Consider the following 27982-nt stretch of genomic DNA (forward strand, 5'->3'; position numbering starts at 1 on the left):
TCATACCTGTCTGTTCCCTTCTTTCCACGGGCCTGCAGAATCTCGTTGAGTTTCTTTACAACAACTGTTGTGTTGATTTCTGTTCCCTTGGTAAACATCTTAAAGGGTGGGAAGCATGAGTTTTTACTCACTAAAGTAACAACACACTGTGGTCAAAGACTTAGTAACTTAGTTGAAGGCACGATCTGGTTAGCTATAAATACAAACAGTTATGTTTTTTTTAAACATATTTATTCACTTATTTCTGTATAACCACAATTAACTATTTTCTCAAAGTCATATGGAGAATCTACTCGGCGTTAGCTAGCTCAAGCTGGCTAATGTTAGCCACTAGCCATGCAGACAGGCTGCTGGCAGTGATGAGCTACAATTTACCAATCACGAGGTAGTGTGATGTTAACAGCCAATCAAATTCCCCACACCTGGGGGGGCGCATGATCCCTCTCACCTGCTTCATGCGGCTCTGACTTCTGCACCGGCAGGCTTGCCTCTGGTGCAAAAGGAAAGTGGAAAATAATTCCTGCCTGCTCTAATTGTTTAGTACCTCGTCTGTTCTTCGTTTTTGTCCTACAATTTACTTGGTCAACTTTTTGACGTGTTTTGAGTTTTTCAACCTTAGCTTAGTACTAGCGCCCTACAGTAGCTGACTGACTGTGCTGTTGTGATAACTTCAATCTGCCTGGAGCCTTCATCAGATCAACGTTTTATTGTTGTCTCTTCCCCTCGTCCCCTGTGCCCAATGCCGACTCTGGATTATTGTCTCTGGAATCTACTTTAGATTTGCCTCACTATAGGATTAGCTGACTCTCCCCTCTGCCGGTGAAATGGCGTCTCCCTTTGAAATGTCTCTGTCCTTGGCCATTCTTTGGTAGCCAACTCAGCCACATATCAGTCTCCACTCTCTGTACTTTATATCTGACGGCTTTTTTGTGTGTGTTCTTTGGGTTCCTGTGCTAGACCAGGTGGTGTTGTTTTTTGGCTTACTATTCAGTTATGTCGCCCGTGGTGGTTGGCTAGCTAGTCTAGTTAGCTGGCTAAAATAACAAACCGTAGCTGGCTGGCTAAGAACTGCATACACTGGCAACATTGTTTGGTAACTGGTGAGATGGCGTCCAAAACCTTGGTTTACTTTAATGTAGCTGTAAGCTAGGTGTTTATAGCAACTGGCTGACCCATGCAGTGCTAACATAACGTTTGCAGGCTGGTTGGCTAGCAGCCTCAACAAATCAGCTTGCAACAATACATTCATAAAGTATTTGCTTGTAAGAGCTGAATTTAATGATTTGGTTGAATTTGAAGTTATTTCTGTTGGAGTTCACATTATAGGGAATAGGCTGGCTTGCCGGGTCCTCCATATTACATCAGACCCACAAAAACATTTTCTGGCATGAATACGGCATTCTGATAGGTTTTATGTAATAACACAAAAAATTAAAAAGTGAGGTGAAACTTTGCATTGGGACTTTTGATGCATATACTAACCATATGTTAAATGTGGTTACGTTCATGCTACCTAACCTTTAAACTTCTCCTGTTGGGAAAAGCAATTAGCACTATCCACATTCACTGGCAGGTTTGGCTCTGTACTCAAAGCATTTCAGAGTAGCAGTGCTGATCTAGGATCAGGTCAATACAATCTAAGAGGCAGAAATGATCCTAGATTAGCAGCACTTCTACTCTGAGACGCGTTATGACCATATAGGACCATTGGGTTGTGTTCATTTGGGGACTAGAGAGAAAATGCTTTAAAACGTTTTGCAATGAAAAACTAAAAATGTGTTTCTTATTAGTAAAGGTCAGGTGGTCCCTCTCCGTTTGTCAATTCTTACATTTGGTGGTTAATGAACACAAACTATACATACAGATAAGTGGAGTGCCATAACTTGATTACCCACCTTAACGAGGGGCACTCCTCCCTTCACCTTCTCCCATTCTCCTTCGTCCTCCTCTTGGGCCTCTTCCTCTGCCTCTTCCTCCACGCGCCCCTTCCGCTTGTGTCTCTTCTTCCTATCCTCCTTTTTCTTCTCACAAGAAAAAATTGAGGGGCTCGAAAAAAATCGCTTTGGGGCCAAAATGTTTCTCGCAGGCTGTCTGTTGCCAAGCACTGCTCTAGAGTATCGTTTAACATACAGAGTGAGATATAGTGAATGAAAGTCAGAGGCAGGATGTTTAGACTTCGAGGAATGTTCGGTAACCGAGGCAGTGGTATTGACTCTAGACTCAATCCACAATAATTCCATCCTAACACACAAGGTACAAAGGACAGGGACTGACTTCTTGAGGAAGATTTTGGCAATGGCGTTATTGCCCTCTTCGTCTTCACTACCACTGCCGCTTTCCGCTGTGTCTGAGTCCCAGTCTTCGTCATCCACGTCACTGCTGCTGGAAGACTCCTCATCCTGTTGAAGACATATACTGTTATTACATACACAAGTTAGATTAAAGCCCCCATGCAGTCTTAATGTCATTTTTAAATCATCCCTGTATATCTAATCAATCACTATTAATTTATTGAAAACAACACCAATATATTTGCAATAATTTATTTCCCTGAACCTCCTTGGGCCACTGAAATCTTCAGTCAGATTGATACAAATTTGAAGAGATTTACATATACAGGCCTGATTGGCTAATATAATAATCTAAAGCCCAACAACTTACCCCTTCAAAAAAGGCACATGGTATTCAACCTGTCAGTTGGAGTTGGACCCAGAAAGCCACGAACTTCCACAAGCATGTAGGATTCATTTTGTCATCAAAACTAAAAAAGGCATCTATCATGCATCTTAATTTGCAGTATCATTGATGTACTGTGTTCAATAGGTCGTCAGAAGATGCAGTGGGTCGCCAGAAGACGAAGGACCAGGATCGTAGACAAGGTTATAAAGAAAGTCTAAATCATAGCATGCAAGTATCTTTTCCAGTTATTGATTTAGATGTGCTCAAGCTCTGGAAGGTGTCCCTGTGAGAGGAAAGATCATGGAGAAAGCAAGAGGGTGTTAGCTAAACATAATCAGATAGGTCTAAAATGTAGAGCAGCAGCATAGTTGTCCTCGATGGTATGAAGTACAAAAGTAGTGTCACGTTTCTTCAAAATCGAACCCAGAAGCAGACCAGGACAAGGAGAGTAGGAAGAAGGTGAGTATTTATTTACAAGTGAATGTGAATGGGTAGATATATCCAGGTGGCGTAGCGGGTAGCGGTGGTGAGTTGATGGGAGTAAATAGGTGGATCCAATGGGGAAGCGGAATCCGACGACGACCAGGCGGGAATGGGGTAAATGATCCGGGTGAGTAACTGAAGACAGAACAAACGGAGGTAAGTTCAAGGCAAGCAATATGTAACAAAACAAATTCTATCCAACTTGAGACTGATACTCTGGCACAACATACTGTTCATGGCTAACGATCCGGCAGGGAATGGATGTCAGGTCCGGGCTTATGAAGAGGAGAGATGATGATCAGGACCAGGTGTGCAGATAGCTGATGGGATACAGGTGCGGGTAATCAGAAACCCCAACTGGCTACATTGCCCGGCAACCAGACAGGGTGCGTTCCAGGACGCCGGAAAAAACTCTCCAGGACAGAACATAGGCAAAAAACAGACTCAGGAAACGGGATTCGTGACAAGTAGTGGTTTTATTTACATTGTCCTCACCAGCATGCTCAAACACTGACATTACTATAACCTCATCCCATGACAGGAAAGGCGGAAGAGTTAGAATTGCAAACACACAATTACACGTAGCTTCTCAACAACAACTTGTTTGGCAGAATCTGTTGTGATTTGTGATGGTTGGGTGAAAATCTACCGGAGAATAGATCTCCAGGAGGATGGTTGTTGACCACTGCCCCTACACACACTACAAATGTGTTTTCAAGTAGTCATACAGTCAATCGCAGATAGACCCATAGCCCCTACCCATTGACAATTCCTACTAAAAAGGAACTGGAACTGGCCCCCATAGCAGAACAAGCGTGGGTCTATATTAGCGATGTTAACGATTAACTGTTGACCGGTTAGCGGCCCAAAAAATACATTTGACCGCTCATGCTTATCGGACAATGGGTGAATTAGCAAAATGGAGTGGAATTCAATTGGTGCGTGTATATTCGTTAGTTCGTCATACAGCTCATTTATCAAACACACACAGGATATGCTACAGAGACTAGTAGGCTATGAGCAGAACGATATCACCTGTTGGACAACGCAGCTCTCAAACAGCTGGATGCTGCTGGAGTGAAACGTGTTCTTATAAGCACAGTCATTGCGCGACAATTCTAAATGCAATCGCATGTTAAAAACATAGTTTTGATTGCCACAATTAACAAGAGGAGGATATCAGCTTGATATTGCTACTATTTTTATTAATTGAAGCCAGTCATCCATTTGAGTGCATGGGCAATACAATAGGCAAGGCTACGAGCGCATCACCCACCACCTAATCTTTAGACTCCCCCTCTTTCTACGTTGGAGATTTTCAGCTCTGTCGCATATGGAACCACATGCATCAGGTGCGCTATTTAGAATGGTATTTTCCCGGGAATAGCATTTTGGAAAATATTTGAAATTCTGTTTTATATTGGTTGCTTCATTAGAGAAGTATGTTCAATAACATAGCATTTTGGGGGGGCTGTGAGAGGATTGGCTTGCACACATCATATTTTCTGTTGGTCACGTTTAGGGCTTTTTAAAATTGAACCTTTATTTAACTAGGCAAGTCAGTTAGTTATGAACAAATTCTTTTTTACAATGACGGCCTAACAAAAGGCCTCCTGCGAGTACCGGGAGGGCTGTGGCGGTCACGAAATTTTGTCAGCCGGTGATTGTCAAGCAAATAAAACTGTCGGTGTCACGGTAATTGACCGTTAATTAGCAAACACATTTAGCATCTCCTGGCTTCCATACATAGCCTACAAGCCACTGATGCAGACTTCGAACATCTACATTTTAATAATCCATGTAAAATAGCCTACACCTTCACAATACATCTATTAATTTAGACAGGTCTAAAGAAGCATGATATGAAGAAAATATAGTCTATTACAGAAGAACAATAGCCAAATGACTGTGGGCTACACTAGTTCATTTAGCAGACAAGATTTGCTTAGAATTCCGTGGCATTATTTTATAATATGAAGAATACAATTGAACAAAGCTGGATAAAATAGAAAGGATATTCTCAAACGATTTGAGGGCGTGTGCAGATGAGGCTAACCTGTGTTGAGCGGTTAACAAAGAAATAGGTAGTACTATATGCTTCATTTAGATTTATTGATGTATAGAACAGTGTTCTACAAACGTTGGGCTATATGTGATTTTTAATACATACAAACTGCATGATGCGACTCTGACAATTTGAAAAAAGTTGCTTGAAAGGCATGAGCTCTGCTTTGTTTTTTTGCGCAGGCTGTTCACACGCCAATAGTCTCTCATTCACAATTTGACAAGCACTTGAAAATGCCTCAAATTGTGTGGCCGTTGTGCCCTTGGCCTGGAGTGCTGTGTTATGCCCTTTTTCCTGAGCGCTGCGTGCTCCGAAGCACCTCTCACTCACATGGCTTTCCATCAAGTGTTTGGGTCTTTCTCACGGGCTACAAGTGAAGACAGACACTTCGGGGACGAAACAGCGCACGTCCTTATCTAATTCTGAGGGGCATTCTGAAGATATTGGAAGAATTGCGCACATTTACTTTTGGCCAGCCAACAAGATTAGTAGGCCTAACGAACAGCAAAAGCACTAGCCTATGTCAATCTACTATCCCCCATAGTACAAAAGTTGACCTATTCTATTCTGTGCGAGAAATAAATATTCCAAAGTCTGGGACAGTTGTGGGATGTGAAAGATCCCACATTAATACAACCACTAGCATCAAAAACCAATTTTTTTTTGTTACACAATGTGGCTGACGCAACAGATCAGAACGTTCAGCTTTAAATATTGATAAACTATTAGTCAATTTCTTCACATTATAAAAGCAGCAATGTGCACATGGCAGTAGGCTATAAACACACATGTTCCATTAGCAGAAAACACCATTATCAAAAGTGACAGCAAATGCAACTATGCATGTAATGCTTTTATTATAAAAAGGTGTAATGCTTTTATTATAAAGGTTTTTATGGTGAAAAATATCTTCCCCAAACTTGAAACTCACAAGCTGCTTATGTTTGCCAGTTAGGCGCTACACCCCTTCTAAAGTGGATTAACGTGTTTACATTTAAGAAGTTATTTGGCCACTTTAGTTTACGATACAAACCTTATTAAAACATAGGCCTATGAGCTAGGCTACATGAGGTGTGCGACTATGATTCAAAAAAGGCGTTGTTTCTGGCCTTATGTCGGGCATCATTCACTACAATAATGGCGCCAGAGAGGATGGCTGCCATTTTATGGGCTCTTAACCAACCGTGCTATTTTGTTTGTTTTTCGCATCGGTTTTAACTTATTTTGTACATAATGTTACTGCTTCTGTCTCTTATGACAGAAAATAGCTTCTGGACATCAGAACAGCGATTACTCACCTTGAATTGGACTAATCATTTTTCTTTAATGAGTTGGACGAGACGGATTTCCTCCAAACACCCTAACAGGCCCTCATCCCTGTAATTTGCAGGAGAAAGAGACAGAGGTTTTGTGGAAGGAGATTAGGTTGCCTTGTGAGGATCAGGCGAAGAGTACTATTGGGCAACGTACAATCGCTGGATTATAAAACGGACAAACTAAAAGCATATATATCCTACCAATAGGACATTAAAAAATAATATCTTATGCTTCACAGAGTCGTGGCTGAACGATGACATGAATAACATACAGCTGGCGGGTTATACACTGTACCGGCAGGACAGAAAAGCAGCCTCTGGTAAGGCAAGGGGTGGCAGTCTATTTATGTTTGTAAACAACAGCTGGAGCACGATATCAAAGGAAGTCTCAAGGTTTTGCTCGCCTGAGGTAGAGTATCTCATGATAAGCTGTAGACCACACTGTCTACCTAGAGAGTTTATCTGTATTTTTCGTAGCTGTTCATTTACCACCACAAACCAATGCTGGCACTAAGACCGCTCTCAATGAGCTGTATACGGCCATAAGTAAACAGGAAAACGCTCATCCAGAGGCTGCGCTCTTAGCGGCCGGGGACTTTAATGCAGAGAAACTTAAATCAGTTTTAGCTAATTTTTACCAGTATGTTAAATGAGCAACCAGAGGGGGAAAAAAATCAAGAGCATCTTTACTCCATACACAGAGACACGAACAATGCTCTCCCCTCCATTTGGCAATCTGACAATTTTTCGATCCTCCCGATTCCTGCTTACAAGCAAAAATTAAAGCAGGAAGCACCAGTGACTCGGTCTGTAAAAAAAGTGGTCAGATGAAGCAGATGCTAAACTATAGGACTGCTTTGCTAGCACAGACTGGAATATGTTCCGTGATTCTTACGATGCCAATGAGGACTACACCACATCAGTCACTGGCTTCATCAATAAGTGCATCAATGACGTCAGCCCCACAGTGACTGTACGTACATACTCCAACCAGCTCCGACGCTCGGCAAATGTGGCAGGGCTTGCAAACTATTAGACTACAAAGGGAAGCTCATCCGAGAGCTGCTAAGTTACACAAGTCAACCAGACGAGCTAAATCACTTCTTTGCTCCCTGCGAGGCAAGTAACACTGAAACATGCATGAGAGCATCAGCTGTTACGGACGACTGTGTGATCGCGCTCTCCGCAGCCGATGTGAGTAAGACCGTAAAACAGGTCAACATTCACAAGGCCGCAGGGCCAGACAGATTACCAGGACGTGTACCCCGAGCATGCGCTGACCAACTGGCAAGTGTCTTCACTGACAATTTCAACAACTCCCTGTCTGAGTCTGTTATACCAACATGTTTCAAGCAGACCACCATAGTCCCTGCGCCCAAGAACACTAAGGTAACATGACTAAATGACTACTGACCCATAGCTCTCACGTCTGTAGCCATAGAGTACTTTGAAAGGCTGGCTCACATCAACACCATTATCCCAGAAACCCTAGACCCACTCAAATTTGCATACCGCCCTAACAGATCCACAGATGATGCAATCTCTATTGCACTCCACACTGCCCTTTAACATCTGGACAAAAGGAACACCAGTCATTCACTCAGCGTAGGACCTCCCGGGTGGCGCAGTGGTTAAGGGCGCTGTACTGCAGCGCCAGCTGTGCCATCAGAGTCCCTGGGTTCGCGCCCAGGCTCTGTCGTAACCGGCCGCAAACGGGAGGTCCGTGGGGCGACGCACAATTGGCCTAGCGTCGTCCGGGTTAGGGAGGGATTGGTCGGTTGGGATCTCCTTGTCTCATCGCGCACCAGCGACTCCTGTGGCGGGCCGGGCGCAGTGCGTGCTAGCCAAGGTTGCCAGGTGCACGGTGTAGCCTCCGACACATTGGTGCGGCTGGCTTCCGGGTTGGATGCGCGCTGTGTTAAGAAGCAGTACGGCTGGTTGGGTTGTGTATCGGAGGACGCATGACATTCAGCCTTCGTCTCTCCCGAGCCCGTACGGGAGTTGTAGCAATGAGACAACAATTGGATACCACGAAATTGGGGAGAAAAAGGGGTAAAATTCAAAAAAAAAAAAAAAAAAAGACTATAGACTATAGCGTTCAACACCATAGTGCCCTCAAAGCTCATCACTAAGCTAAGGACCCTGGGAATAAACACCTCCCTCTGCAACTGGATCCTGGACTGTCCTGATGGGCCGCCCCAACGTGGTAAGGGTTGGAAACACATCCGCCACGCTGATCCTCAACACAGGGGTGCCTCAGGGGTGTGTGCTCAGTCCCCTCCTGTACTCCTTGTTCACTCATGACTGCACAGCCAGACACGACTCCAACACAATCATTATGTTTGCCAATGACAACCAACAGTCAAAAGAAAGGTTGCAAGTTCATATCCCCGAGCTGACAAGGTACAAATCTGTCGTTCTGCCCCTGAACAAGGCAGTTAACCCACTGTTCCTAGGCCGTCATTGAAAATAAGAATTTGTTCTTAACTGACTTGCCTAGTTAAATAAAGGTTAAAAAAAATATTTAAAAAATGAAAAGATTTGGCAGGGGTCCTCAGATCCTCAAAAAAGCTTCTGCTGCTCCATCGAGAGCATCCTGACTGGTTGCATCACTCCCTGGTATGGCAACTGCTCGGCCTCCGACCGCAAGGCACCACAGAGGGTAGTGCGTACAGCCCAGTACATCACAGGAGCCAAGCTTCCTGCCATCCAGGACCTGTATACCAGGCGGTGTCAGAGGAAGGCCCTAAAAATTGTCTCCAGCCACCCTAGTCATAGACTGTTCTCTCTGCTACTGCACAGCAAGCGGTACTGGAGCGCCAAGCCTAGGTACAAGAGGCTTCTAAAATAGTTTCCACAAGCCAGTAAGACTCCTGAACATCTAATCAAATGGCTACCCAGACTATTTGCATTGCCCCCCCCCCTCTTTTATGCTGCTACTCTGTTATCATCTATGCATAGTCACTTTAATAACTCTACCTACATTGTTGGTTAAGCATTTCACTCTAAGGTGTTGTATTCGGCACCTCAAATTCTATAATTGGCTAATATTGTCACCCGACTACTCTTTATTTAATCTCGTCTTTACACATACTAAATAATGTGTGACATTTGTTTTGATTTAGAATGGACCATTATCATGCATCTGTCCCGAAACAGGGGCAGCGGGGGAAAAATACATGTCATCTATGCACTTAAATAGCGACTGGATGATGCTTTTCCCGTGGTACATGTTCATGCCAACCATGTAGGCTATACTCCTGTTGTAAAGATAAGCAATGAGCTTAATATTAGAAAAGTTGATAAATAAATAGTAGGCCTAGCCTATAGATTGCTGATGGGATCTTCTTTTTAATAGAGGCCACCACTCTTGCGCAATTGCATAGCCTATACTGCTCTACCAAGCAAAAAGGCAGTAACTGCTCATAACGTTGGATTGAGAAAAATGGCTTTCATTTACATTGGTTTCACAGTAACTTTATGCTGTTACTTTTAACATGACCCCCATTTTCTCCAAAACACAGAGGTAGGATACTTGTCCACCTGATTAAGCATGTTTTTAATGTAGAAAAGAATTACAACTCATTTTCAACCAAATTAGCAGTTACTGCCTTTTTGCTTGATCGGCAGTATAAAAATGTTGCGCAACACGCGCTCATGGACTTTCATGAATTGTTTTGATTTTCGATTACATTTGTATTGATTTCAGAGCGATTAGAGGGACAATAGAGTGGTGCAGTTTGGTAGGCTACTATTGACCATCAGCAGTATCAGAGCTGGGGGAAGTCTAATTACTGTGACTAAATGGTCGCATGGATTTTTCCAATTTTATTTAACTAGGCAAATTGTTAGTTACAATGACAGCCTACCCCGGCAAAACCCTAACCCGGATGACGCTGGGCCAATTGTGCGCTGCCCTATGGGACTCCCAATCACAGCCAGTTGTGATACAACCTGGAATCGAGCAATTAGGCTACCCTGAGTAAGCCACTAGGCTACCCTGAGTAAGTTAACTGTGCACTACAACAGAGCCACTGAGCGCGTCCTCCATCTTACCGCTGCTCCCTTCAGGAACTTGCTGCTGTCCGGCGGAAGTGCCTCGGTGGCCGGTTTCTTCTTCAGGAAGCTCTTGGCGTCTCCCGGCTCGTCATCACTATCTGACGATACCCCTACAGACATCAAGGAAGATGGGTGATTCTAAAAGAAACAGCAGTTAAAACAGTGGCTAGTCCATAGAATGAATGCATCAATGTCATCCTGAGATTGTAATGGTGGAGAGTCAATCCCAAAAGACTCTAAAAATGGGACCCGATGCGTCTCTGCTTGGCACTTGGCACTAAAGAGATTGATTGGGGGTAAGTCAATAGAATGGAATAGCCTGCAATAGAATAGCCTCCTGTCCAGGGGGTATACTTGTACATCAAGCTGCCTCTATATCGAAACAGGAGGGAGGCTCCTGCCCTATTGGCTCTAATGGCTTGGCAAGGCTAGCACCCAAATTTGAGCTAGCACCCAAATTACCTAAGCAGACGTTTGAGTCTTTCATTAATGGCATTTACTGTAGACATAGATCGAGGTGTAATGAAAAGGCATGGTAAGAAACTCACCCGATTCAACCTCATCCTTCTCATCCTCCTCATCCGCAGAGACCATTGGGTTCTGAAAGAGAGAGAAAATATTGCTATTATACCACGAAGCCATTAGTAGGAACTAAGCATCTCACACTGGCTCAGAGTGTCTTGGGAAAGATGCATTAAGCCGAAAATACACGGGGGACGTCTTACAACGAAGTGAATTCTGATTTACATGAGTCAACACTTTGTAGAAGTGGCTAGACAAATTAATTACTTAAAAATCATACAATGTGATTTTCTGGATTTTTGTTTTGTATTCCGTCTCTCGCAGTTGAAGTGTACCTATGATAAAAATGACAGACCTCTACATGCTTTGTAAGTAGGAAAACCTGCAAAATCGGCAGTGTATCAAATACTTGTTCTCCCCACTGTATATGACATATATTCTCATTACCTCGAATTCACAGGTGTCCAGCTCAATAAAACTGGGTTTACCTGGAACTACCACTCTCGTTGTCGGAGAGTCAGAATGCATTCGGCATCATGGCTGCAAGGATGAGGATTCTTGGATGCAGACTCAGTTCTGTGTGCACTGTGAACCAGTAGAGTTTATTTATCTTGTTAATAAAATGAAACCAGATTCTGGGATGGCTCAGAGTGGAGTAAATTAGATTAGACTGTACTACTACACAAGTAGAAGAAAATCTGTGGCACACAGCTCTTCTGTATGTTGTCAGCACTTGATGTTCAAATAGAATGCATTGAAACACCTTGAAGAAATGCCAACCAAGCTTTTTCAGCACACAAATAAACCTTTATTCTTGCTTCTGAAAGTAAACCACAATACAAAAAGTGTCTGCTGAGAACAGACATGTAAAAGTGTCTATGGAATAAAATGTGTCAGAATAGTTCAATATTCCTGAATATAAATATCTCTGAACAATAGTACAACAGTGTCTTATTAACAGACCTGTAGATAAAAGAAAGTGTCTATGGGAAAAAAATGAACGTTTCTAGTGTCTGACTGTTTGAAATTCCTTGCTCAAGGAACCTTACAGATGACAGCTTTGCACACTCTTGTCAGTTAAGGCAAAGGGTGGCTACTTTGAAGAATCTCAAATATAAAATATTTGTTAACATGTTTTTGGTTACTACATGATTCCATGTGTGTTACTTCATAGCACTATTATTCTACAATGTAGACAATAGTAAAACCAGACTGGAAGTGTTCAGAGACTTTTTCCTATTTTTTCAGTTTAGCATTTTGCCTCCAGCACCTCCACTTATCGGTTTTGGGTGTGTGGTAGATTCTGCCTATTATCTACAATTACACAGGTAGCAATGCACAAACAGTCTAATTTATTAGATTTGATATTCCAAACATATTGCTCACTATTTGTCTGTTTCAGAGACAAGAAAGAGAATGAGAAAATTAGTTTTGATCAGCCATGGAAATAAAAGTTCTGAAAACGTGATGGCTGACTATTTAAGAAGACGGAGAACAAGGTACAGGATCAAATATACCCAAGTGTTGGTGCAGGTACAGCCAACTAACGCTAGCATTTCATTAATTTATCGATAATTGGAGTCAAAGTACCAATATAATATTTTTCAAAATAATATTGTGATAAATAACTATTGATCCCCCCCATCACCACAATTTATCCGGAAATTTGACCAGCATTGCTCCGCATAGAGATATGAACCTTAGACTTGCTTCCTAATTTGACACACTATATGCTCGCGACACCGTTGAAGCTCTCATGCATTCGATTTCCACGTTCCCCGGGTGATTGACTCAAAAAGGTTACAAAAATGTTGCCAAACACTTGGTAAGTGTTATTTGCTAAAAAACAACAACAACAGATTACTAAGAATCTACCATCCTGTGTTGTCATAGCGAAAAGCCTCACCTCCTTGTAGCTGGCGATCTCCGTCTCGTAGTCCCTGTTGTACTTGCGGATCTTCTGCCGCAGGGTGCTGAGTGCTTTGGCGTTGTTCTTGTTCATCTTCTTCTTCCCTTCTTTGTCCTCCCAAAGCTGTAGGGAAACATTAACCATCATCGTGCTTAGCCATAGTGGTAGGAGTGTGTGTCTTAATAGAAACCGTGTGAACTGTGAATGTTTACCTGATTTAAATAGTCTTCTAGGTCGGACAGAAGACGGATGTAGAAGGGAGGCATCCCTTCCTTGTCCACTATAGTCTTGCTTTTGAGGAATGCTCGACATAGCTGCTCAAACTCCTCCAGACACTTGGACATATCTCGGATCTTCATGGCGTTGCGGATCGTCTTGATCAGGTTAGTTAGCTCCTCGAACCTATGACATAATCCTTATTTTTAATGATTGTTTATTGAGATAGCCTACATTAAATACAACACCAGTTTGATTTTGTTTAATTTGAGGGACATAGGAAAATAGGTGTGTGTGTGTGTGTGTGTGTCCCAACTAGAGGTCGACTGATTAATCGGAATAGCCGATTAATTAGGGCCGATTTCAAGTTCACCTTTATTTCATCTTTATTTACTAGGAAAGTCAGTTAAGAACACATTCTTAATTTCAATGACGGCCTAGGAACGAGGCAGAACGACAGATTTTTACCTTGTCAGCTCGGGGGATCCAATCTTGCAACCTTACAGTCAACGCTCTAACCACCTGCCTCACGAGGAGCCTGCCTGTTACGCGAATGCAGTAAGCCAAGGTAAGTTGCTAGCTAGCATTAAACTTATCTTATAAAAAACAATCAATCAACGACTGTCGTTGCTCCAATGTGTACTTAACCATAAACATCAATGCCTTTCTTAAAATCAATACACAAGTATATATTTTTAAAGCTGCATATTTAGCTAAAAGAAATCCAGGTTAGCAGGCAATATTAACCAGGTGAAATTGTGTCACTTCTCTTGCGTTCATTGCACGCAGAGTCAGGGTATATGCAACAGTTTGGGCCACCTGGCTCTTTGCGAACTAATTTGCCAGAATTTTACGTAATTATGACATAACATTGAAGGTTGTGCAATGTAACAGCAATATTTAGACTTAGGGATGCCAACCGTTAGATAAAATACGGAACGGAATAAACGTTTGGTTTTTAAAGAGGTGATAGTTTCCGGATTTGACCTAAGGCTCGTATTTCTGTGTGTCTATTATAGTTAAGTCTATGTTTTGATATTTGATAGAGCAGTCTTTCTGAGGGTGGTAGGCAGCAGCAGGCTCGTAATAGTCAAAGGTATATGGTTTAGAGAGAAATAGTTGACGCGTTATAATTCCTGTAATAACTTGCGGCTGAACTTGAAAGGAGTTCCTTCGTTATTCTACTTCCATAGAGAATGTCTTGATCTACTTCAAATAAGGTCTGTGTTTCGTACAGGCTTCAACCGCCTCGGCATTTTGATACCCGTGTAAATCTCACTAGGATAAGGTCACGTTTGTCAACATATTTTCATAAATCCACTCTACAAAAAAAAAGATTTTCGCTTAAATTTAGCCAATATTGATCAGTTACCTTGTCCTATGGATATCTACACAGTTATAAAATTGGCAAGGTGGTGTAAGCCTACACGAAACACAGACCTTATTTTAAGTGAATCTAAAAATATCCTATGGAATAAATGAATGACGGAACCGCTTTTCAGATTTTGCTAGGTGTCATGGGAATTATGACTCACACTTTGGTAGTCAATTCCTACCATGTCCATTTTTAAAATAGGATTTCCTGCATATAGAAATTACAGTTTTTGTTTTCAACATTCATCACAGGTAACTTAAACTATTTTTATTCAAACAGTTAAGAGTATTTGTCTCCTAAGCAAACTCTTCAGTATCATTGTCACATCAGAGCTGTGTGTGTGTTTTACAGATGGCAGAGAAAAGCATAGCACCAGTGTGGGACTATTACATGGAATTGGCACCAGGGAAAAAAAGGTGTCTTATTTGTGATAAAGATGTAAGCATGGGGTCAGCAACGGCTAAATCAAAAAATACCACCAACCTGTGGAATCACCTTAAGAACACCCATCCAAATGCCCATATATATTATATTATGTTAAAGTGTTCATTGTTCATTCAGTATTGTTGCAATTGTCATTATTACAAAAATGTGTGTGTATATATATATATATATATATATATATATACACACCGATTATGATTTTTTCAACGCCATATCGGTATCGGATTTTTTTTGTCCTCCAATAATCGGTATCGGTATTGAAAAATCATAATTGGTCGACCTCTAGTCCCAACTCTCATTTGTACATAGTTTAAATAGACTCATGACATCTTTTAGGTAGGCTATTTAATGAGAAGGAAAATAAAGTCTAGATCCGATTTCCACAAATGTTATCCGCTACCAAATATGTTTTATTATGATAATTTATATGAACATTCAATTTAATTATACATTCTCTTTTACAAAAAGTGAGTTGATCAATTGATGGCGACAGGGTGACACATTGTTTAAGTTTACTTCTTTGACTCCTCGTAGTTCAGCTTCTGAATGTCAGAGACAAACGAAAGATATTCCCATGTGCATCAGTCTCATATTCCTCTGGTGTTAAACAGCTTGTTTCTAGCCTAAAGCATTGCGGATTTCTGCATTGTTTTAGATTAGTATAAAGAACTGAGAATTGTACCAAAAAAAAAGTATTACGCTCCCCCCATAGGTTGGGAACCCCTGGGGCAGATGGCATAGTCCAGGGCAGGCATACCAACACATACTAGACTGCATCAGAGTCAGGGGATGGTAGCCTAGTCCCAGATATATTTATGTTGCACAGCCAACTCCTATGGGTGGTAGCCTGGTCCCAGATCAGTTTATGCCTATGCTGTATTGCCAACTCCTATCATCAGGCATAAAAGCCCCCATAGGAGTTGGCTATACAGCACATGGACAAGGCTAAGGAGATGGTACTATGGATAATGGAAGTAGAGTAAATGACTGACCTCTTGTCCTTGGCACTACGCACGACTCTCTTGGTGTCTTCCTCATCGTCACGAAGCAGCAATGACCTACGAGGAACAAATGTGGAAAAGTGAGAAAGCTGTGAAAACAGTCAGAGTGACTGAGGTTTCAGAGAGAGAAAGTAGTACTGACTGCTTGGTGAAAGTAGTGCCGGGTACTTTAGGGGTGATCTCATCAGACGACGAGGAATCCTCAGACTCGCTGTCGGACCCGGTGGCAAAGAAACGTGACATTGCTGAAGACTGCCGTCAATCTGTGGGGGTGGAATCCTGATATTTTATAATGGGGCTCAAACACATGGTGCGAAAGAGCAATTTGAAATTACAAATAACATTTTCTCTTAACCAAGTGTTTTCCATAAGCGCTATTTCCATTTCATAAATTAACAAGCCTTCATTTCATTTAAAAGATTCAATTCACCAGTCAGAAAAGTCTGCACAGCCTTTTCTAGATAGAATGAACCAAATAGATATTCTAGTGATCTATTGATTGGACAGGTGCCTGTCAGTCACAAAGCGAGCAATGACAGGGAAAAACTGCTGGCTCGTCAGTCTGCCCCGCCTCTCGGCACCTGTGTTCATTTTGTGCGTTGTGGTTGGGTGCAGTCAAATTTATTTTCACGGATAAGGGAGAGCATGATGCTTCTTCATTGTTTCCTGTGAGTGAATATACATATCACGTGTAACGTAAGTGGTAAAGAGGAGTTGAAATCGACATAATTATGGTTTTGTAGCACATTCATTTATTTTCTTTTGCGTGTTTCATAGGCCTATAGCCAGCCATGGAATCGGGGCGCATAGGCCATTTACTGTTGGATGACTGATGACGAACAGCTTGCATTTTTTAATTAAAGGTGTTGAACTGACGGAACAAATTCAATCTATATCCCTTTGTTATTCATAAATCATATAACGTAATTATGTCCATGGTATCGCATTGGGACAAATAAAACAAAACCTTGTTTGCTAAAATGCTAAAATGAGCAGAGCTGGGCGATAAGCTGCCTGAACTGATGCAAGAACAGTAAATAGAACGATAAGTTTATAACAATGTGCAATGTTTTTTCAAATGATCCTTTAAACTACTACTGCTGGTTTGATGATTGTAGCCATCAATTGTCCCATTAACAATCACCTATATTAGCATATGCATTTCTTTTCAAACTACACATTTCTAGTATAGGCTATTTATCGTAATGAACAATATCAGCAAAATGCCTCAAATAATTGGTGGTGTTGATATTTTTCAGTTTATTGTCCCAGCTCAAGTGTAGGCTAGTGACGAGCTGTTCACGATCTAACAGCTCTTTTTGAACTGATATTTTAGGTGAACTGGTCACTAAACCTTGAGTCCTGGTTCATGTGCTCAAGTCCTTGTCCAAGTGCTCAAGTCCTGGTCCAAGTGCTCAAGTCCTGGTCCAAGTGCTCAAGTTTGAAAAACTCTCTTGGCTGCTGGCTCTGCCACTTTCAGACATGCGCAGAGCAGACTTGAACCACAGGGGTTCTCTGTAAAGAGAGTAATCCAAAAGGCACAGACACACCCCTCGACTTTCAATTGGCACCGTTGACCTGTATGTATTCTCTCCTGATTGGCTCTGTGGTGCACAGTCTGACTAAAGTGCCAGCGCTATGAGGAGAGACATCCTCTTTTGTATTTATGGGAACAAATAAACGATATCATAATCACTATTCTTGGACAGTTAGAAGACACAATGCATCAATGCAAAAAATTCAATATGACTAATTACTGTCCATGAGTAATCTCAACCTTGTGGGTCTATGGGTGTTTGGGCAAATAAAGTGCCAACTCAATTCTACCACTGACTAGTCTCTCATGCCTCTGAACGGGGACACAGGGCAATCGTTTTTAATCTAAACCAGCTCTTTCTTACTGGAGTATATTAACCCCTAATTGGGGCTCTTTTCTTGACACATAGTAGCAGTTTACCAGATAGGAAGTCAAGAAGATCAAAAAGTAGATTGTTGTAAGGGTGTATTACATCATGTGCTGGCCCCATTGTCCTAACCATTCTGGATTCTGAGTGGTAAAGTCATAGCTGGAAAATGCCTCTATGTATGTGTATACATTTTCCGCCAAGACAGAACTGCCAAAGGGGGTGGAGTTGCAATCTACTGCTGAGACAGCCTGCAGAGTTCTGTCATGCTATCCAGGTCAGTGCCCAAACAGTTTGAGCTTGTACTTTTAAAAATCCACCTTTCCAGAAGTAAGTCTCTCACTGTTGCCGCTTGTAACAGACCCCCCTCAGCCCTCAGCTGCGCCCTGGACACCATAGGTGAATTAATTGCCCCCCGTGTATCTTCAGAGTTTGTACTGTTAGGTGACCTAAACTGGGATATGCAATCTAAACTAGATGCCCTCAATCTCACCCAAATTATCATGGAACCTACCAGGTAAACCTCCAAATCCGTAATATCGGGTACCTTCATAGATATCATCCTGATCAACACGTCCTCTAAATACACCTCTGCTGTCTTCAACCAGGATCTCAGCGATCACTGCATCATTGCCTGTGTCAGTAATGGGTCCGCGGTCAAACGACCACCACTCACCACAGTCAAACGCTCCCTAAAACACTTCAGCGAGCAGGCCTTTCTAATGGACCTGGCCTGGGTATCCTGGAAGGATATTGTACTCATCCCGGCAGTAGAGGATGCTGGGTTATTCTTTAAAAGTGCTTTCCTCACCATCTTAAATAAGCAAGCCCCATTGAAAAAATGTAGAACCAGGAACAGATATAGCCCTTGGTTCACTCCAGAACTGACTGCCCTTGACCAGCACAAAAACATCCTGTGGCGTTCTGCATTAGCATCAAATAGCCCCTGCAATATGCTACTTTTCAGGGAAGTTAGGAACCAATATACACAGGCAGTTAGGAAAGCAAAGGCTCGTTTTTTCAAACAGAAATTTGCATCCAGTAGCACAAACTCCAAAAGGTTCTGGGAAACTGTAAGGGCCATGGAGAATAAGAGCACCTCCTCCAAGCTGCCCACTGCACCGAGCCTAGGAACCACTGTCACCACCGATAAATCCACGATAATTTAGAATTTCAATAAGCATTTTTCTACGGCTGGCCATGCTTTCCACCTGGCTACCCCTACCCCGGTCAACAGTCCTGCACCCCCCACAGCAACTCGCCCAAGTCTAAGGTCTTTGAAAGCCAAGTTAACAAACAGATCACCGATTACCTTCTCCACTATATAATCTTGTTTCCAAGCTGGTCATGGGTGCATCTCAGCCACGCTCAAGGTCCTAAACGATATCATAACCACCATCGATAAAAGACAATACTGTGCAGCCGTATTCATTGACCTGGCCAAGGCTTTCGACTCTGTCAATCACCACATTCTTATCGGCAGACTCAACAGCCTTCGTTTCTGAAATGACTGCCTCGTCTGGTTCACCAACTACTTATAAGATAGAGTTCAGTGTGTCAAATCGGAGGGCCTGTTGTCTGGACCTCTGGCAGTCTCTATGGGGGTGCCACAGTGTTCAATTCTCGGGCCGACTCTTTCCTCTGTATACAACAATGTCACATTTGCTGCCGGTGATTCTCTGATCCACCTCTACACAGACGACACCATTCTGTATACTTCTGGCCCTTCTTTGGACACTGTGTTAACTAACCTCCAGACGAGGTTCAATGCCATACAACTCTCCTTCCGTGGCCTCCAACTGCTCTTAAATGCAAGTAAAACTAAATTCATGCTCTCACGCCTACTCGTCACTATTCTGGGCGGTTCTAACTTAGAATATGTGGACCACGACAAATACCTAGGTGTCTGGTTGGACTGTAAACTCTCCTTGCAGACTCACATTAAGCATCTCCAATCCAAAAGTAAATCTAGAATTAGCTTCCTATTTTGCAACAAAGTCGGCTTCATTCATGCTGCTAAACATACCCTCGGGAAACTGACTATTCGACCGATCCTTGACTTTGGCAATGTAATTTACAAAATAGCCTCCAACACTCAATTCAGCAATCTGAATGTAGTCTAACACAGTGCCATCCGTTTTGTCACTGAAGCCCCATATACTACCCACCACTGCGACTTGTATGCTCTCGTTGACTGGCCCTCGCTCATATTCGTCGCCAAACCCACTGGGCTCCAGGTCATCTATAAGTCTTTGCTAGGTAAAGCCCCGCCTTATCTCAGCTCACTGGTCACCATAGCAGCACCCACCCTTGGCACGCGCTCCAGCAGGTATACATCACTGGTCACCCCCAAAGCCAACACCTCCTTTGGCCGCCTTTCCTTCCACTTCTCTGCTGCCAATGACTGGAACGAATTGCAAAAATCACTGAAGCTGGAGACTCATATCTCCCTCACTAACTTTAAGCATCAGCTGTCAGAGCAGCGCACAGATCATTGCACCTGTACATAGCCCATCTGTAAATAGGCCATCCAACTACCTCATCCCCATTTTGTTATTTATTTATTTTTGCTCCTTTGCACCCCAGTATCTCTACTTGCACATTCATCTTCTGCACATCTATCACTTCAGTGTTTAATTGCTAAATTGTAATTACTTTGCCACTACAGCCTATTTTTTGTCTTACCTCCCTAATCTTACCTCCTTTGCACACACTGTATATAGACTTTTTCTATTGTGTTATTGACTGTACGTTTGTTTTTTCCATGTGTAACTCTGTTGTTTGTGTCGCACTGCTTTGCTTTATCTTGGCCAGGTCGCAGTTGTAAATGAGAACTTGTTCTCAACTGGCCTACCTAGTTAAATAAAGGGGAAATAAAATAAACAATAAAAAGTCTCAGAGCTCTACTGGCAATTCCTTCGACCTCATGGCTTGGTATTTGCTCTGACATGCACTGTCAACTGTGGGACCTTATATAGACAGGTGTGTGCCTTTCCAAATCATGTCCAATCAATTGAATTTACCACAGGTGGACTCCAATCAAGTTGTAGAAACACTCAAGGATGATCAATGGAACCAGGATGCACCTGAGCTCAATTTCGAGTCTCATAGCAAAGGGTCTGAATACTTATGTACATCAGGTATTTCTGTTTTCACTTTGTCATTATGGGGTATTGTGTGTAGATTTAGGAGGGAAATGTTTTAGTTAATCAATTTTAGAATAATAATAACATAACAACATGTGGAAAAAGTCAAGGGGTCTGAATACTTTCCGAAGACCCCTTGGACTTTTTCCACATGTTGTTATGTTGACTCCTAGACTTTTTCTACATTCTGTTATGTTACAGCCTTATTCTAAAATGGATTGTCGTTTTTTTCCTCATCAATCTATACACAATTCCTTATAATGACAAAGCAAAAACATGTTTTGGGAAATTTTTGCTAATTATATATCAGATTCACATAAGCATTCAGACCCTTTACTCAGTACTTTGTTGAAGCACCTTGGCATTGATTACAGCCTCAAATCTTATTGGGTATGACGTTACAAGTTTCTCCCATTGCTCTCTGCAGATCCTCTCAAGCTCTGTCATGTTGGATGGGGAGATTGGCTGCACAGCTATTTTCAGGTCTCTCCAGAGATGTTCGATCGGGTTCAAGGACATTCAGAGACGTTTCCCGAAGCCACTCCTGCATTGTCTTGGCTGTGTGCTTAAGGTCGCTGTCCTGTTGGAAGGTGAACCTTCGCCCCAGTTTGAGGTCCTGAGCGCTCTGGAGCAGGTTTTCATCAAGGATCTCTCTGTACTTTGCTCCGTTCATCTTTCCCTCGATCCTGACTAGTCACCAAGTCCCTGCCGCCGAAAAACATCCCCACAGTAATGATGCTTCCACCACCATGCTTTTTGGTGCCTGGTTTCCTCAGATGTGTAATTGCGACATCGGCGGATGTGGTGGATTTAGATGCTTCAAATGCAAAAAAAAACTGACAGATTATGATGGGTATTTTTTTTATAACGCACTGGTCCGTCAATCGACTCTAGTTAATAGACACTTACTTGTATGTTTTTATTTAACATTTTGAGACGGGAAACATGTTTTTCATAAAGTTGAACTTGTGCTCTTTATGAAAGAATGTTAAAATTAGGTGAAACTTTTTTGGTCCAAGTTAGACTTCTCAAAAGGCACAGAATTGGTGGAACGACCCAGTATTAGTAACAAAAGCTAGTACCATGGACAATTGTGCATAATATATAATTCTCTGTAGGCTATAGAAATGGTGTCCTTCAGTAATTTTTTTCAGCGCATAAACTCACCCAAACTGTCCAGAAAGTCCTCCCAGCATGAGAAAGGGGGCTTGCTGGTGAGTCCATATTTTGGTGTTTCAGTGGCTTCTTCGATAAGATGATAAACTTCAGATCAGAGTAGGCCTACATCAAACTGGAACCTGAGGTAAACTACTTCTTGGTATTTATTATTTTGTCAAACGCAGAGACAACATAAAATCCCATTAGTCAGTTGTAAAATAGGCCTATTAATTGTCCTACAAATAACTTTTCTGATGAGCGGTCTAAACGTGAGCAAATTTAAAAATGGGCATTTCGGTAATAGCTTGTAGAAATGTTGTTCTTGAGGCTGAGATGTCCAGTATACATCCATTTGAGGAAGAAGATAACTGAACGCATTACTAATTTTGGCACGTTGCATGCGCATCATTGCGGGAAGCGTGATCAATAGGATCGATAGTGTACGGCTGTAATGTAGGCTATATTAATAGTTTAAAACTATGTCTAAATCTATTACTTTATATCAAGATTAGTTGCAGACAGTGCTATACCACATGGATTCTTAATCACCTGGCAATTGGAAAAAAAATTTGCTGACCCATGTCTGCTTGACTATAAAAAGACAATAACCTTGTTCCTTTTTTGTATAAGAGTCCAAATCTATAAGGGCAAACAATGTAAACTAAATTAATATGTTAAATGTGGCTTTGGCTACACAAGAACCAACCCAATAATACAGATTATGCATTGACATTGCACAGAACATAAGTAATATAATTATAAATAATTAAAAAGTGAATACTTAACTATTAACACTGAGATCAAGGCAGAAGTGTGTGAAATGTGCAATGTGAAGGCAAGTGAAATGCACTCCCCTTGTTTCAATTGTGGTTGAGGTGAAAGCAAGAGACAGAGAACCACGTCTATTTTTGAAACGCATCAGGCTCACACATTTTGTCCCCATGTAAAATCAATGAACAACACAGTACAATGTCAGTGTAAAGGAAGATATAACTGTTTTGTCCCCCCAACTTAAATGAGATTCTGCACAAAAAGTGAACCAATATTTTATTGACAAAATTACATTTTCAAAAATGTATATGTTTTTAGAAGATTATGCGACACACGTTGTGCTGAACCTGAAAAGAAATATGACTTGAATATGAAATGTATGAATCATATAATTACAAATGACATTATGCGGGAAAAAGCATCAAATCAAATGTATTTGTCATAAGCTTTGTAAATAACAGGTGTAGACTAACAGTGAAATGCTTACTTATAGGATAAAGTGTGACATCCTGAGAAGTCGTATACCATAAGTATTTTATATCTATGTTATAAACAATAAACACCTTTTGTAGGCCCCATTCACAGTGAAGATGAAACCTCTTCCTTGGGCTCTGCAACAACAAAAAAAGAGTGAAATGCTTACTTATAGGATAAAGTGTGACATCCTGAGAAGTCGTATACCATAAGTATTTTATATCTATGTTATAAACAATAAACACCTTTTGTAGGCCCCATTCGCAGTGAAGAAGAAACCTCTTCCTTGGGCTCTGCAGCAACAAAAAAAGACAGGAGTTAGAGTTATGTCCTGTGATATATGTTGCATATAAGTTAAGTGTATTTCTTGTGATGCATTATATTCATTAATTAATGGGGCTTGCGAAAACGCCAACTTTAAATCTTTGACAAACGTCTGACTTATTATACTGTAGTTACACTGTATTATTAGTGGGGTTTGTGACGCACAACCCCCATTTTAAATCTTTGACATACTTCTTATTTTTCTTTGGAACGTGATTCCTCCTACACTGTTTAAGCTAGAAACGTCATTCAAAAGTCAAGACATGCAGATCGGTCTGGAATAGTGTGCTTGTAGAACATTGATATCTTTTTACTTTTCCTGGGATTTCCTCAGCATTCTAAAGGCCTCATTGTGACATCATCACTTTCAACATTCCATTCACTGTAAATGCAATGATTGCAACTCTTAACACAAAATCAGCTACTTTGACCACTTTGCCAACTACTTCTTAGACAAAAGGTTAGAACATTTAAAATCTTCCTCTACTTATCTGCTTTTCGAATCTGAACTCAGAAGTAATGTCAAAGACATTTTCATCTAACTTTTTATAAACAACTGGCATTTTGGCCACTTTCCCAACAAGTTAAACAAAAATGTAGAGGTCAGAACATCTTTGTCTACTTCTGTTATTCGAATCTGTCGTCGTAACAAAAAAAAAATATTTTACCAATCCAACAATACAGCTGTTTTAGTAACTGCATTGGCACATTGTTTCCCAAATGTTCCTCTACTTGTCTGCTTTTCAAATCTGAAATCAGAACAGGAATAGCTTCTGCCAATCAATAAGTAGAGCTGTTTCAGTAAACCACCAACTGCTTTCATTAAAGATGCATTAAGTCATGTCAGAGACTAGAAGATTCATTACTTACCAAAAACAGCTGCAAATTCCAATACAAGTACATGACATGTTGAAGTACTCTTTGCTTTGTCATGAAATTAGCAAATACGTTTTGACTTACCAAAAGTAATGACCACAACTACTGACAACAACCACACAACTACTGACCACAACTACTAAACCTCAAATACTGACCACAACCACAAAACTACTGACCACCACTACTGACCACAACAACTACTGACCACACAACTAATGACAACAACCACAAAACTACTGACCACAACCACACAACTACTGACCACAACTACTAAACCTGGAATACTGACCACAACCACAAAACTACTGACCACCACTGCTGACCACAACCACACACCTACTGGCCACTATTGACCACAACTACTAAACCACAAATACTGACCACAACCACAAAACTACTGACCATCTCTACATACCAAAACTACTGACCACAACCACACACCTACTGACCACAACCACACACCTACTGACCACAACTAATGAACCACACAACTACTAACCACAAAACTACTGAACCACACAACTTATGATCACAACGGCACAACTACTAAACACAACTACTGACCATGTCCACACTATAGGGCCCAAAGAACCTGCAACACAACCACTCAACTACTGACCATATAATTACTGACCACAATTACTAAACCTCAAATACTGACCACAACCACAAAACTACTGACCATAACTAGGGACAACACAACTACTGAACCACACAACTAATGACCATAACTACTAAACCTGGAATACTGTAGCTGTACATAGTCCATCTGTAAATAGCCCACCCAATCTACCTACCTCATCCCCATATTGTTTTTATTTACTTTGCTGCTCTTTAGCACACCAGTATCACTACTTACACACCATCTGCTCATCATCATCTGCTCATCTTTCACTCCAGTGTTAATTTGCTAAATTGTAAGTACTTTGCTACTATGGCCTATTTATTGCCATACCTCCTCATGCCATTTGCACACTCTGTATATAGACTTTCTTTTTTTTCCTATTCTGTTGACTGTACACTTGTTTATTCCATGTAACTCCGTGTTGTTGTTTCTGTCGCACTGCTTTGCTTTATCTTGGCCAGGTCGCAGTTGTAAATGAGAACTTGTTCTCAACTAGCTTACCTGGTGAAATAAAACAAATGTAAAAAACTACCACAACTACTGACTAAAACCACAAAACTGCTGACCACAATTAGCTACTGACCACAACCACACAACGACTGAACCACACACCTATGTATCAAAGCTACTGGCCACTATTGACCACAACCACACAACTACTGACCACAACCACAAAACTACTGACCACAACCACACACCTACTGACTACAACTAATGAACCACACAACTACGTACCAAAACTACTGACCAGAACCACACACCTACTGACCACAACTAATGAACCACACAACTACGTACCAAAACGACAGACCACAACCACACAACTACTAACCACAAAACTACTGAACCACAAAACTTATGCACTAAACTAAACAACAACTGACCACATAATTACTGACCACTACTGACCACAACACTACTTAACAAAACTACTGATCAAAACTACACAACTACTGACCACAACTAATGAATTACACAACTACTTACCAAAATGACTGACCACTACTGACCAAAATACTGACCACAACCACACAACGTATGGCCACAACTACTGACCATGTCCATACTGTAGGGCCCAAAGAACCTGCAACACAATCACACAACTACTGACCACACAACTACTGACCACAACTACTGGTCTGTTATGCACTAGCTCTGGTCCTGTGCATAGCGTGACAGCTAAAATGGCTTTGAAAACCCCCCTGATTTCAGCTAATAAATAAAGACAAGATTTCTAATGCTCACTAGCTTCATCCTCCTTCTCAGGATTGTGCCCCGTCCTCTAAGTAACTCAACTGGCAAGTTTGCCTGTCTGTAAAGTTAAGGGTGGGATGGACGTTGATCCTGCTGCTCTGATTAGATAGAGCAAAGCTGTCTCCATTCACTCGCTTCATATTTCACCCGAGCACTTCTCATCACACTTTTCAGTTTTCACACGCAACAACTGTAGTTTAGACTGACCACAACCACACAACTACTGAACGCTAACTAATGACCACAACCACAAAACTACTGACCACAACTAGCTTGACCTCAACCACACAACTACTGAAGACAACCATTGAACCACACACCTACTTACCAAAACTACTGACCACAACCACACAACTACTGACCACACAACTACTAAACCACATAACTAATGACCACTGGGTGTACTGCTAGTTCTGCTCCCCAAGGGACCCCATAGGCTCGCATGGATAGGCAGAGTTGAAGGTAAAGACAAAATGATGAACCTGGGACATTAAAAAAAATCCTGAGAACTCCATTCAAATTGAATATGTCTTTGAAAGTATAAATACCCTTAGACCAATAATCTGATATGTTTTCTTACACACTAAGAATTCTTTATTATGCCATATTGGAGAGTATGAAAGCCATTTAAGATTAGATCTCATATGCTTCTCTGTAGATTTCCACACATTTCCTGAGTATGCTATAATGGGTCCAAACAATAATGCACATTTTTTAGGAGTCAATCCAGATTTATTTTTTTGTAATCTAATTGGCGAAACTATTGACTCTTCCATAGCATGCCAAGGAACAGAAGCCTCTGGGTTTAAGCAGGTCTTCAGGAAATTTATTTGGAATGATAGGTGATACAATTTCTGATTTGGAACTGCAAGTCCACCTGATGCTTTTGTTCTCTATAGTGTTGCATATTTAATTTGTGGTCTCTTTCTCCCCCAAATTAACTTCTTTATGACAGAGTTTAGAACAATAGTCTATAGGAGGAGGCAGTGGTAACATGAAACTTTTAAAATTGAGGGAGGACATTCATTTTAATAATTGAGATTCTAGAATGCAAAGAAGTGGCCCTAGTGGACCATCTTTTTATGTATTTTTGGATCTTTTGAAAGATTTCTAAATCGTTCTTCCTGCAAGTAGTGGAATAGAATATGGTAATAGAATATGGTAATGCATACATTTGTTTCTTCACTGGGACCATGGGTGGTAGTTGCACGTTTCCCATAGCCAAGTTAAGACGTAGTAGAGCTGATTTAGACCAGTTGGTCTTGTAACCAGACCATGAGCTGAATGCTGTGAAAATAGACATTATTGGCTGGAGGGATTTCTGAGCGTTTGCGATGTAGAGCAGTATGCCATCTGCATACAGAGAAATTGCTTGTTC

General features: G+C 41.4%; 2 protein-coding genes across 2 annotated transcripts in view; both read right to left on the reverse strand.

Moving 5' to 3' along the window:
• LOC139368285 (eukaryotic translation initiation factor 3 subunit C-like) overlaps positions 1 to 16334 on the reverse strand; it is a 59253-nt gene extending 42919 nt beyond the window's left edge. Inside the window, exons 1-8 of the mRNA XM_071107020.1 lie at positions 16212 to 16334; positions 16061 to 16126; positions 13246 to 13435; positions 13031 to 13156; positions 11151 to 11202; positions 10600 to 10712; positions 2271 to 2399; positions 1896 to 2060 (exon numbers count right to left, since the gene is read on the reverse strand). Coding sequence (XP_070963121.1) covers positions 1896 to 2060; positions 2271 to 2399; positions 10600 to 10712; positions 11151 to 11202; positions 13031 to 13156; positions 13246 to 13435; positions 16061 to 16126; positions 16212 to 16312 — 942 coding nt within the window. The 5' untranslated portion in view covers positions 16313 to 16334. The remainder of the gene's footprint in view (positions 1 to 1895; positions 2061 to 2270; positions 2400 to 10599; positions 10713 to 11150; positions 11203 to 13030; positions 13157 to 13245; positions 13436 to 16060; positions 16127 to 16211) is intronic.
• A 7293-nt stretch (positions 16335 to 23627) lies between these two features.
• The window catches only part of LOC139367292 (uncharacterized), a 71344-nt gene continuing 66989 nt past the window's right edge, over positions 23628 to 27982 (reverse strand). The window contains exon 13 of the mRNA XM_071105517.1: positions 23628 to 23659. Within this exon, the coding sequence (XP_070961618.1) occupies positions 23628 to 23659 (32 nt within the window). The remainder of the gene's footprint in view (positions 23660 to 27982) is intronic.

This window comes from Oncorhynchus clarkii, chromosome 16 (assembly GCF_045791955.1).
Source record: "Oncorhynchus clarkii lewisi isolate Uvic-CL-2024 chromosome 16, UVic_Ocla_1.0, whole genome shotgun sequence".
NCBI classification, from domain to species: domain Eukaryota; kingdom Metazoa; phylum Chordata; class Actinopteri; order Salmoniformes; family Salmonidae; genus Oncorhynchus; species Oncorhynchus clarkii.